We start from the raw sequence: 13,584 nt of genomic DNA, 5'->3' as shown, positions 1-13,584 counted from the left end.
TAACTTTGGTCGATCAAGTTGAAACATGGTGCATCTAAAGGAGTCAATCTGAAGGTGAAATACTGTTGATAAACATTTCATTGTTGAGAAAGGGAAAAATAAATTACTATAGGGGGAATTGTGGGAGAATTGTGGGAAATATAGAAGGAAGACTTCTCCTGGCTGAGTGGGTCCAGAAGTTCTTACTGGAATCCATTGGACCAGTATCTGACACAGAAAGAAGGACAAAGAAAATATTTCACACTCACTGGAATATTATTCAGCTTTAAGACAGAAGAAAATGCTTCTGACAACATGGATAAATCTGGAAGATATTATATATTAAATGAAATAAGTGAGATAAATACAAATACAAAAATCATAAGAATTTCTGTAAACAAACACAGAACATGCTATAAAAACACAGGAATTCCTCGTGGTTGAAAAAGTAGTCCTAATGGAAAAAAATATTTGAAGTGGACCAATATAGGGTGACACAAAGGCAAATCAATACTTGGTTCAATTCAAATGTGTAGTCCGGATAGTCGAAGAACAGAGATACCAAAATAGCATCATGGAAAATGAGGCTTACATTGTGGAATCTGTTATAAAGTAATTAAGGTAATTATTAGTTACAGTTTCAGTTTATGAAGATAAGGTTCTTGTATGAAGGTGTTGATGAGGCACTTGTTATAGGTGTATGTGAATGCACAGTTGTATATTAACGTCTCGATTGGGAGGCAAATCGGGCAGTGTCTTCAGTTCTGATCACTCAGAACTCAAAGATATCTAGTGAATGAAAGCAAAATAAAAGTAACAATGATGATGCTGTTTTAAAATAGTGTTTACATTTCTGCCCTTGAATCCTGTCAAATTAAACTACATGAATAATTGAAATGGAGTATAATTTAATAAAAATGTTCTGTAAATCACAACCTATTTCAAACAATTTTAATCAACTAATGTAAAATATGAAAAATTCAAATTTTCTACAGCCCCCACCTACCCACTGCTCCTGTCAGCTGATACCAGGTTGGCTGTAATTTGATGAAAAAATAAAAAATAATTAGGATTTGAAAAGAATCCTGGAAACAGAGCCAAGCCAGTGAATTACAGAGAAGGAATCAAATAATCCAAGCTATATTCCTCAATACTCCATAAGACTCTATAGTAGTCCATATTGTCACAGCAATAGACCCAGATCAAGTCCTACCCAGCCATAGTCCAGCCCACCATAGCCATAATTCAGATCACCACAATGATTTCTATTAAAAAAAATATGGAACATGCTGTAGAAACACAGGAGAGGATGATTCAGATGAGAAACAGGGAAATAATGCCCCAAAGTGTCTGTAGCCTTCTGCACAATTCCTCTATTAAAACACTTAATAGGGGATGGAAGAAGTCCAGGGTACAATTCACCACATAGTCAAACTTGACTTGAATAATATGATGAAACAAAATCTTTGTAAACAAGATTACTTTGCTACAAATGTCTGGATCCCTGAAGTCATAGTATGGGACTTTAATATAAGGTGTTTCTACAAAAATAAGGAAACCAATAATCCAATAAATAACTCAATTGAAAATGAGCAAAAGATCTAAAGAAATACACCATCAGAGGAGATATCTAAATGGTAAGAAGCATATTAAAAATGCTCCATATCATATGTCATTAAGGAATTGAAAATTTAAGCTACAAGATACTGCTACATTCCTATTAGGATAATATCCAAAATACTGAGAACACCAAACACAAACAAAGATATGGCACAGCATGAACTGTCATTCATTGCTGGGAGTCCAAACTGATATAACCACTTTGGAAAACAACATGTTGGTTTCTCATTAAATTGAAAATGCTTTTACTTTACAATTCCATAGTAGCCTTCCTTAACCAAAAGAAATTTAAATATTATGTCCACATATAAACTTTCATGTGTATGTGTGTGGCAATAATATACATAATTGCCACAATTTGGACCTGAGCAAGATATTCTCTAGTAGGTTTCTGGATAAATAAATCATAGTACCTCTAAATAATGAAAATTTATTCAGCACTAAAAATAAATGAATTATCAAGTGGTGAGAAGACATGGAGGAAATCTAATGTCTATTGTTGATTTAAAGAAGCCCATCTGCAAAAGACACAAGCCACGTGATCCCAAGTAAGGCAGAACTATGCAACCAGTGAAATGATTATTGATTGCCAAGCATGTAGGGGTCAGGATAGAGGAACAAATAAGCTCAGTAGGAAATATTTTCAGGACAACAAAACTATTAACTATGAGGCTTTTATACCATGGATACATGTCACAATACAGTTGTCAAAACCTATACAATTTAGAGCATAATGTAAACTATGGATTTCAATTAACAATAACGTATCAATATTGGATCATCAAATGGAACAAATGATGAAATTTCAAAGAGAAAATACTTCTTTAATTAGATTTTCAAAGATAACAAAGTATCCCAGATGACAATCTCCCAAATGAACCCCTTTTCATTCAGCATCAGCTTTACATATTAACATCTCCTACTTTTTGAAACCATGGGTTTATTTTGCTATTTTTTTTACCTTATACAAATGGATTTGCATGAATCAGATATTTTCATTTGGTTTCTTTTGCAACACATTTTTAATGATATTCACAAAATTTTATTTCTGTTAATACTTAACTGCCATAGAAAATATCAATGTACAAATATACTGCAATTTATTCTTCCTATTATTGAAAGTGATTTATATTTCCATTTTTGAGTATTAAAAATATGCTACTATGAACTTATGCTACTTTTACATTTTTCTTGCTATTCTTACGCTTGTATCTAAGACAGTTCTTGCCAGAATAAATTTGCACCTATAAAAGAAACTTCAGTTTCATATAAAATTAGCATATGCCTTACATATATGGTTGTGAGTCAGCATGGGATTTGCCTAATATTATTTGGGTTTAGCTCAAGTGTCAGGATGACTTCAAACTTTTTTCATGAGCTTCTTATCTTCCTTGTTCAGTATGTCCTGGGGCATCTTCTAGGTAAAAACGGAAAGAGGGTAACCAGAAAACCAGAGGTTCATGCACAAACCTATATTTAAGACATACCTATAAATATTTTACCAATGAAAATAACATTCCTGAACTCAAAGACAAAGGCAAAGATGTCCCCTGTACAAAGTAAGGAAAGAACAAATGACATTTTGACAATCATACTCCAAAGGGAAAGGATGTGTACTACTCTCCTAAAAATGGGTGAAAAAGAAAAATTTCCATTGAATAATGTTCTAACCCAGGGGTACACAAATTCTTCCTCAAGGCTCTTTTGGCAAATAAAATTTTACTGGAAAACATTCTTATTTATTCCTTTATATATGGTCTGTGCTCCTTTCACGGTGCAATGGTAGAGCTGAGCAATGGAGATGCAGATAAGAAAAGTCCTTAAAATATTAACTATGTAGCTATTTACAGAAAAAGTTTGCTTTCTCAGACTGATCTATCAAAACAGGAATGTTGGTTGGGTATATACCTAGAAGCAAACAAGTTCAGAGTTTCTCTTTCACAACTCACTAAACTTCTGTATTTTCTGACTTTTCCAAATCCATTGACTCATTACAGTAGATTACAATATATATTACTGTTACTCTGTCCTAATAAGCCAATTGTGCATATCTAATCCCTAAAAGAAATAGTCAGTTTTTGTGTATGATTAATATTTATCTGTATTTTTTCAATTAATTTATTTATTGAATTCCCATGCTTTTAACCAGACCAATTTCCTTCTGCCCCCAAACTGAATTTTTTTTCTTATAATTCATTCTCATTAGAATCAATTTTCTCACTATAGTATGGAAACATTTATTTTAATTTTATTTGTCAAAAAATCATGTTTTATTAATATTTCTTTATTTCATTTTGTTATCTGTACATTTTCAACTGTGATATTCTAGATTGATAGTTATATATAATACATTGTTAAAATGTCATTGTAGTTTACTTTAGCATTGTTTGCTTCAGTGGAGGAGGTTACAGTCAGCTTTATTGCTTTTCTTTGTAGATGATCTGTTTCTTTACTCCAGTTTAGGGTCTTGGCTTTGCATTTAATTTTCTGCTATTGAGTTATGCTGACATGTGATTTTAATTGGAATTATCCCTCTTGACAGAGCATAGCACTTAGAATTGGTAGGTTGATGCTGTTCAACAATTTGAGAAAGTGATACTGTTTTCTCCAACTAAATGTCTCATACTTTACTCTTTCCTCTGCAGAATTTCAGTTGCATGGATGTTTCACCAGTTCATGAAGCATGATAAATATTTTGTAATCTTCAAAATTCACCTTTCTATATTTCTGTCTTTAAGTCAGTAGAATTGTTTTTACAAACCTGGGTTTAAGTTTAATGATTGAGATTATTTTTTTCCTGAAGAAAAATTTATTAAATGAGTACATTATTCATTTACTCTTTTTAAGAACTGGAATTTGAATTTAGTTATATTTCTACTATTTTAATGCTCATTTTATATGTTCTTTGATGTTTCTTGTGTTTTTCAATCATGTTTAGTTTAAAATGTCTTTTGTCTTCAAGCTCCAACATGTGGCTTATGGTGCGGTAGCTTTTGTTATTGGTTGTTTCTTTTGCACAATTCCATACGCTTCCACAGGCTAAAGAGAAGATACAGAACAATATTATAGTATACCTTTAAATTTTCAAGGTGTTTTTATTGCTCTTGGGCTGTTAGAAATGATCTGAAGGTCTTAATTCAGATACAAACTAACATAAAACTCGGTTGCTGGAATTTTAGGTAGGGACTGTTTACCTCTTTTTGTGGAGCCTACAGAGGTTATGTTTTATTTCTCTTTCAGTTAAGGAGACTTCTTGAGATCTAGTGACTGTTATCTCACCACCTTGGTAAGGACAAAATTTCCATCTAATTTTTAAAAAACTTCTGCTTGATGTCTTAGAAAATGGAGCCATGCCACTTCAGAGTTTCTAAAACACTTCTATGAAGCTCAGTGTCTTTTCAGAATATTTTTAGCAGCTTGGGATCTCCTGTGTCTCCAACTACGGTTTGCTAGCCCTATTAAAAAAAAAAAAGAAAAAAGAAAGAGAAAAGAAAATAAAAGAAAAATAGACCCAGAATACTGCTGGCTACTTTTTATCACAGTAGCCTCTTGCCTGGGTCTAAGAACTGCTAATTTCAGCTGTTCACCATCTTTTTCCAGAGTATTGGTACCTTTATTCTTTACTTTCCCCATCAGCATTTCATTGCACCTAATGCTGTCAGTTTGAGTTTCCCAAAAGAAAATACATAACTACTTTAAGAGTGGAAAGAATTTGATTCTGGAGAAAATTAGCATATGCAGGCAACTACATTCCATAATGACAAGACTTCAAGGTGAAAAAGAAAATAAACTAAAACTAGTTTGATTCTGAGAAAATAATTCATGGTTTTCGTGAATTTATCTTGCTATGCATAATACATGAATTTTTCTAAATTGCAGATTAAACATATATTTTGAAATGCAGTTTGGTTGCCATGATGGTAATCCAAAATGCCATGATTAGTGCAGACGTATTCAATATGCTAAAGCCTGAAGTCATTGTTTAGGGAGAGAGATAGATACGGACACAGATAAAGATATAGATCTATTCTATATCTATCAGTATCTATAGATCTCTCTACACACACAACACACATACATATTTAATTTGAGAAACATTTCATAGAGGAAGAGGTAGAGCTGATATGATCTAAATCACTGGTGATTTAAATGACACAAAGTATAAAATACAAAGATTTTTTAAAATGATCTGATGTGAAATACAAACACTATTGTAGAAAAGTGCCATTAGAAACATACAAGGAAAGGGAAATTTTAAGACAGATAAAGGGACAAATAAATAAATGGATTTTGGATTGAGTTGTGGCTCAGAAGTAGAGTGCACATCTACGATGCATGAGGCACTAAGTTTGATCCTTCAGCACCACATAAAAATAAAATAAAAATATTGTGTTCACCTATAACTAAAAAATAGTTAAAAAAAAGAATGTATTTTGTCTGACCTTTTGGAAAGAATTTGTATTTTTACCTCTTTAATTTTGACAACATTAATTATCACAAAAGAGCTCTAGTTTGTACTTTTTCACTAGTATATTGCTATAAACAGACAATGGATAAACACATGCAAATGCACAAGTAGACAAGGCACATAAATGGAAGGAAATTGATAGAATCATAACAGAGCACTTTTTCCAGTGAAAGTGTTTATTTAATACTATGAATTTTTTACAAGTTGAGAGTCAAAATTCACCACATTTTACATAGTGTTTTAAAGATAATTATCAAAGGAAATATTGTCTCCAAATTATCACACAATCCAAGAGATAAGGATGAATCAAAATAGGCATGCTGATTTTATTCATTTTTCTCAGATTGGTATATAGTTGGTATTGTTGAAGATATTAAAAAATTTCGAATGTGAAGAAAGTTGGAGATGATTCCAATGAGATAGAGGGTGACAGCCAATAGGCTCAGCAGCTAAAGAAATTCTTCAGTAGAAGCCATAGGACCAGTATCTTCTGTAGCAGAGTGGGCGGCAGCATCCATAACCATAGCCACCATAGCCACCATAGCCACAGCCATAGCCACCATAGCCACAGCCACAGCCACCATAGCCACAGCCATAGCCACAGCCTAGGCCACCATAGCCATAGCCCAGCCCACCATAGTAGTTGCCATAGTAGCAGCTCATGCTGTCAGGAGTGGAGTGTTCAGTTCAGGATCAGGATGTAGGTGTCTTGAGACTGGATGTCACTGTCTACCACCTGCCTTTTATATGCCATGGGTGCTGGGTGGGGAAAACCACAGGCAGTGCATGGTCACATTATCTCACTCATGTGCCTCAGACAACGTCATGGGTATCTTGATTTATTGCAAAAACAAACCTCATAACTGAGATAATTTTGTTCCTATGTCAGGATTCTATGATCTATTCATGGACTTTTTAAGATGAAATTCCTGTTCTATTTTGAATGCCAAGTATTGTTCTACGTATAGTTAATTGAATACTTATGATATGATTATATAGGACCATGTAAGTTATGAAAACAGGTATTTCAATTTGATTTTTGTTTTGTCTTGTTTCCATTCTTAAATAAAAGATGAGATTTTCCTTCCTTCCTTCCTTCCTCCCTGCCTACCTTCCTTTCTTCCTTCCTTCGCTTCCTCTCTCTACTTTTCTCTTCTTCTTTGGAATTATCCTTAATTTATATTTCAAGCTTTTCAGAAAACACATGTTAATTTTCCAGTTATAAACCACATTTGCTCCATGGTTCCCTTTTTCATCCCAAATGATGATAATAGATACAAGAGTAAAGCACTGAAAAGTAAAATTTGGTGCTCCACCCTCAACTCTTAGTGTTTTGTAATAAGTGTCACATTCATTCTTTGAAATACCATGGAGGTACAGGATTGGCATGTCTTTTAAAAAGTGCATGGATAGGGCTGGAGTTGTGGCTCAGTGGTAGAGAGCTTGCCTAGCATGTTTGATGCACTGGGTTCGATTCTCAGCACCACATATAGATAATTTAATAAAATGAAAGTCCATCGACAATCTAAAAAATATCTTTAAAATAAAGTTCATGGACAGAACACAGGGACCCAATGCACCATGCACTCATTATTTGCTTCCTCAATTTTGAGCTTATGATGAAGTATTGGTGGAAACAGGATACTCACTTTTTTTAAACATGTTTTTGCTTGAATATCAATAGTTAATTATTCTATAAAGTTCAATTTACATAAAATAAATTAGACCTGTTATAAGAGAATAGATCAACATCTGAGACATAGAAAAATCTAAATTATGTTCCATCATTCTTACTGCAGACATTGGAAGGAAGGAAGGGCTTCCACTCTGATTTTATATTTGCTGAATTCAAAAGTCCTTTGACTCACAAATTCTGCCAGTTCTGCTCCTTACTGTCACTGCACCCTGAAATTATTCACAGGTGCATAGATATGTCAAAAATTTGCTTTCCATCACCCTTAGGTTCTCATTCAAATCACTTGTGACTTCTGAGAGAAATTCATAGGTCTGCTGGCTTCTTTCAGCTACCCATTGACATTTATTTTTCATTGACAATTTGCCAATAATACTTTCAGTATTATTTTTTATTGTGTGTTACAAAAAACAAGACAAGACTGCAAGTTTTCTTCCTTTTAAAATTGGACTATAAATCATGTTTTTTCAGCAGGTTTAGTATATTTAGTGTTAGTTATATTATATTGCTTCACTGAAGCTAAATTTGTGAAATAATTTACTGTTTCATTCATTTGCCTTTTTAAAAGAAAACTAGAATTTTAATTTAATTCTTGGTTCATTTCTACAAGTTTAGTACAAGCTTCAATATGTGGTTTTTGTTATCTGTTGTTTTTTTGTGCATATTTCCATGGGAGTCCATGAGTTCAATTTTGTCTATTAAAATCCTAGAAGATTCAGAACAATATTATACTTCACCTTAGAGAATTGTATTGTTGCCACTGTTCTTGAGCTGTTAGAAAATGTCTGAGTGACCCAATTAAAACAAGGATTAATGCAAAATTAAGCTCTGGATATTGGTTAGGGTCCATTTACCTCTTTTGGTCTAGACTGCAGTGGATGTTCTTTTGTCTCCTCTGATAAAGATGGTTCTTCTTAATTCTAGTGATGATTTTCTCATCACCTTGATAGGAACACCATTTTTTATTATTTTTTAATCTCATTTGAAATGATTCTGCTTTGTGTCTTAGGAAATGGCCCCCTGTGACTTCCAATTTCTACTATATCACAAGGACAAACCTGGCTCTGTTAAGTTCAGTATTCTCCAAGCACATTCTTGTCAGACGGTGTCTTTGTATGTTTCCAACTATGGTTTGTCAGTCCTGAAAAATTAATGGACTCAAAATTGTGCTGGTCACTCTGTGTCACCACACCATCCTGCCTGGCTCCTAGAATGGCCAATTTTACCCCTTCACTCATATTCTCCATCTTCAGAATGTTCTCCCCTTATTCCTTATTTTCCCCACTAGCATTTCCTTGCACTTAATGCCTTCAGTTTGTTTCCCAAGTGAAACATAATGGCTTTAAGTGTGCAAAGAATTTGATTCTGAGAAAATTAGCATATGGAGTCATGTTCATTTGATGAAGACTCACTCAACTTTGGAATAAAAATGAAAATAAACTACTGCCAATTTGATACTGAGAAAACAGCTCATGGTTTGATAAATTTATCTTAGTATTCATGGTACCCAATTTTTCCTAAAGAGAAGAAATTATTATTTATTTTGAAATTATTTATTTTGAAATACTATTGAGTTGCCATGATGATAATACATTATGACATTTTATTATACACATTTTCAATATGATAAAGTCTGCAGTTATGTTTTAGGGAGGAGCTGTAATTACAGATACAGATATCAAGATATCAAAAGAGATAGATTTTTATATATACTAATGTATACATGTGTACATACACATATCTATACATATAAATACACACATCTAAACATCTATGTGTCATTGTATACCCACATTTAATTTGAGATTCTTTCACGAAGGCTGAGCTATAGATGATATCATCTCACCACTGATGGTGCAAATGACACCAATCTGTAAATACAAAGATTTTTAAATGATCTCATGTTGTATAAAAACATTATTGTATATTATACCCATTTTAAAAAGCTTACAATGAAAGGGTAATTTTAGAGGATATGAAAAGACAAAAATAAAACATAATTTTTATGATTCATGAAAGACTGAATATTTGTATATTAATTTAAATTCCTAATGATCACAAAGTAACTCTAACATTCTCTTTTAGTCTCTGTCTCTCTCTCTCTAGCATTTCTATGAACAACACATAAGACTAATCACAAGCACATGTACCAATACACACTCACACACACAAATGGACACATTTCAATAGAATTGTAAGACAGCAATGTTTCCAGTGAAATACAATTTATTTTATAATATGTATTGTTTACATATTGAGAGTGAAATTTGATCAGAATTTACATAGAGTTATAAAGATAATTATTAAATGAAAACGTTTCTCTAATACACAATCAAAGAGTTAAGGATGAATTAAAATAGGCGTGCTGATTTCATTCATTTTTCTAAGACACTTTGGTGTATAGTTGGTATTTCTGAAGACATTTAACATTTTTCATGTGAAGAAAGTTAGAGATGATTCCTGTAAGACAGGACGTGACAGCCAGTAGGCTCAGCAGCTGAGGAAATGCCTCAGTAGAAGCCATAGGAATAGTATCTTCTGCAGCAAAGTGGGCGGCAGCATCCATAACCATAGCCACCATAGCCACCATAGCCATAGAGGCCACCATAGCCATAGCCACCATAGCCACAGCCATAGCCACAGCCACAGCCTAGGCCACCATAGCCATAGCCCAGCCCACCATAGTAGTTGCCATAGTAGCAGCTCATGCTGTCAGGAGTGGAGTGTTTAGTTCAGGATCAGGATGTAGGTGTCTTGAGTCTGGATGTCACTGTCTGCCACCTGCCTTTTATATGCCATGGGGTGCTGGGTGGGGAAAACCACAGACAGTGCATGGTCACATTATCTCACTCATGTGCCTCAGACAACGTCATGGGTATCTTAACTTATTGCAAAAACAAGCTTATAACTAAGATAATTTTGTTCCTACATAAGGATTCTGTGATCTGTTTATGGACCTTTAAAATGACATTCTTGCTCTATTTTTAGTACCATATACCATTCTAAATTTAGTGAATTGAATACCCACACTATGATTATATAGTACCATGTAAATTATGGAAGTAGGCATTTCCTTTTTATTTTTGTTTTGGATTGTTTCTATTCGTCAATGGAAGAAAAAGGTTTTCCTTTCTTCCTTCCTTTCTTCCTTCCTCCCTCCGTTCCTCTTTTCCTCCTATATTTTTCCCTCCCTCCCACGCTCTCTGTCTTCCTCCTTTCTTCCTTCCTCATTTCTTCTTTCTTATTTTTCTATTCTTTTCTTATTGTGAAATTTGTGTTAACATATTTCAAACTGTCCAGCAAATAAATTACCATTTTCCGCTTAGAAATATTATTTACTCCATGATTTTCTTTATCATTCCAAATAAATATCATGGATCAAGTGTAAAATGCTCTAAGTTAAAGTTGGGTCTTCTACCCTACATTTTTTTTAACAGGTATTTCATTTTACAAGTGTTGAGCAGTACAGGAATGACATGTCTCAAAAGTGTATGGATAGGTCATATAGACAAAATGAGGCATGTGGTTTTCTTTGCTTCCTCAATTTTTAGCAGCTGATGAAGTATGAGTGGGAACAAGGGTACTCAATCATGGAAAGATGTTTTTTGTTTGATATTAATGTTCAATGAAATTAAATTTACTAAAAGACATTAGAACTATTTTAAGAGAACAGATCAACACCTAAGACAGTCAGAGACAAACATAAACTATGTTCCACCACTCTAAAAGTAGGCATTGGAGGAACTGGTAAGGAAGACTGAAGCTTCACTCTGATTTTAAAGTTACTGTAAAATATCCTCTGACTCACAAATCCTGCCAGTTCTGCTACTTACTGTCACTAAACACTGAAAATATTCACAGGTGCATAGACATGATGAAAACCTGCTTTTGCCCATGGTCCTCATTCAGATGATTTGATATTTCTGATAGAGATTCACATGGGTCTGCGAACCTCTTTCCCTTACCAATTGACATTTGTCATAAACTTTGTGCCAGTAATTTAATAATCATTGTATTATGGGACATTTATGTTTGTCTCTGTGTTTTTTTTCTGATTACTAGGGTTTTTGTTTTTTTTTTTTTGTCCGTATCATGACATGCTACAAGTGGCAAGAAGACCATGGAGAAAATGTAAGTGTTGCAAAAGAAAACAAAGTTTCTTCCTTTTGAAATTGGACAATATATCATATTTTTGGTCAGATATACTAAATTTAGTATTATGCATATATTTGTTTCTGAAGGTAAATGTATTTAATTTTTTAACACATTATTTATTTGCTTATTGAAGACAACTAGAATTTAAATTTGATTGTTTGGTTCATTCCTCCAATTTTAGTACAAGCTCCAATATGTGGCTCTAATATGCTTGCTTTTGTTATCTGTTGTCTCTTTTGCATATTTCCACAGGAGTCCATAAGCTCAACCTTTTGTATTAAAATTTTAGAAGGTCCAGAACAATATTTGTTTCACCTTAGAGAGTTTTGTTGTTGTTGCTCTTGGACTGTTAGAAAATATATGGTTGATTGCATTAAATAGATCCTAACCAAAATTAGAGTCTAAATTTTGGTTAGGATCTATTTACCTCTTTTCCCTATAGGAAAGAGGAATTGCTCTTTTTTCTCCTTCTTTTAAGGATATTTTTTCCCCTTAATTCCAGCAATGATTTTCTCCTCACCTTGATATGAACACTTTTTTAAAAAAAAAAAATATCCCTTTGAAGTGATTCTGCTTCATGTCTTAGGAAATAGACCCCTGTGACTTCAAAATTTCCAAATATCTCAAGGAGAAAGCTGGATCTTTTGAAGTCAGCATTCTCCCAGCACATGCTTGTCAAATTGTATCTTTTTTCATCTTCAACTATGATTGCCAGCCCTAATATGTTGAAAATAGACTCAGATTTCTGTTGGTTATGCTGTGTCAACAAAGCCTCTTCCCTGGCTCCAAGAATGGAGAATGGTAGAATTTCACCCAACATTTCAAAACATTTTCCATCTTGAAAATATTGGTTTCCACATTCCTTACTTTTCCCATCAGCACTTCATTGCATTTAATGTTGTCAGTTTGAGTTTTCCATGTGAAAAGTAACTACTTTAATAAGAGTGGAAATAATTTGATTATGTAGAAGATTAGCATATGTAGATATTTACACTGGATGAAGACCAGACTGTGGGGTGAAAAGAAAAACAAATTAATGCTATTTTGATGCTGAGAAAATAGCTCATGTTTTTGATAAACTTATCTTGCTATCCCTAATGCATGTATTTTTTCTAAAGACAAGAGTAAACTGTTATGTGTTCAAATTCTATTTGGTCTCCATCATGATAATGCAGAACACAATTATTACTGGAGACATTATGCATATGAAAAAGCCTGTAGTCATTATTTAGGGAGAAGATATAGTGCTGTACACTACACACACATAGATACTTTGAGATTCTTTTTCACAGAGGCAGAGCTATAGATGATCTAATCTGATCACTGAGGGTACTAAAAACATAGGCATATATATAAATAAAGACATGGTTAAAATAGGCTGGTGTGAAATAAAAAAAATGTAGAATATAAAAATTTCAAAAATGTACAAAGGGTAATTTTAGGAGACATGAAAAGACATATAAAAACAGATGTTGTCTGATCTCTGAGAAAGAATTAATATTTTACATCATTAAATTTTAGAACTCTAATGACCGCAAAAGTGTTCTGGCATTTTTATATTGCCCTCCCCCTCCATCTCTAACAAAACACACCACACATATGACTACACACGCAATTACAGAAATACACCTGTCATACCAATTGAGATAATTTAATAGAATTGTAACAT

The 13,584-nt window shown here is 33.3% G+C and overlaps 2 protein-coding genes across 2 annotated transcripts; both read right to left on the bottom strand.

Moving 5' to 3' along the window:
* Nucleotides 1–6,529: 6,529 nt before the first annotated feature.
* LOC101962183 (keratin-associated protein 20-2) lies at nt 6,530–6,730 on the bottom strand. The gene has a single exon (XM_078041196.1). The coding sequence runs from the start codon at nt 6,728–6,730 to the stop codon at nt 6,530–6,532; it is 201 nt and encodes a 66-aa protein (XP_077897322.1).
* A 3,540-nt stretch (nt 6,731–10,270) lies between these two features.
* On the bottom strand, nt 10,271–10,468 carry LOC101962474 (uncharacterized). Its single transcript, XM_078041195.1, has one exon. The coding sequence runs from the start codon at nt 10,466–10,468 to the stop codon at nt 10,271–10,273; it is 198 nt and encodes a 65-aa protein (XP_077897321.1).
* Between the last annotated feature and the right edge of the window lie 3,116 nt (nt 10,469–13,584).

Source organism: Ictidomys tridecemlineatus, chromosome 3, assembly GCF_052094955.1.
Source record: "Ictidomys tridecemlineatus isolate mIctTri1 chromosome 3, mIctTri1.hap1, whole genome shotgun sequence".
In the NCBI taxonomy this organism is placed as follows: Eukaryota; Metazoa; Chordata; class Mammalia; order Rodentia; family Sciuridae; genus Ictidomys; species Ictidomys tridecemlineatus.
This window is presented reverse-complemented; position numbering and strand designations above follow the sequence as displayed.

What these genes read in the sequence shown, in the direction of transcription:
- LOC101962183 (XM_078041196.1), bottom strand. Translation starts at nt 6,730, where the DNA reads ATGAGCTGCTACTATGGCAACTACTATGGTGGGCTGGGCTATGGCTAT.
- LOC101962474 (XM_078041195.1), bottom strand. Translation starts at nt 10,468, where the DNA reads ATGAGCTGCTACTATGGCAACTACTATGGTGGGCTGGGCTATGGCTAT.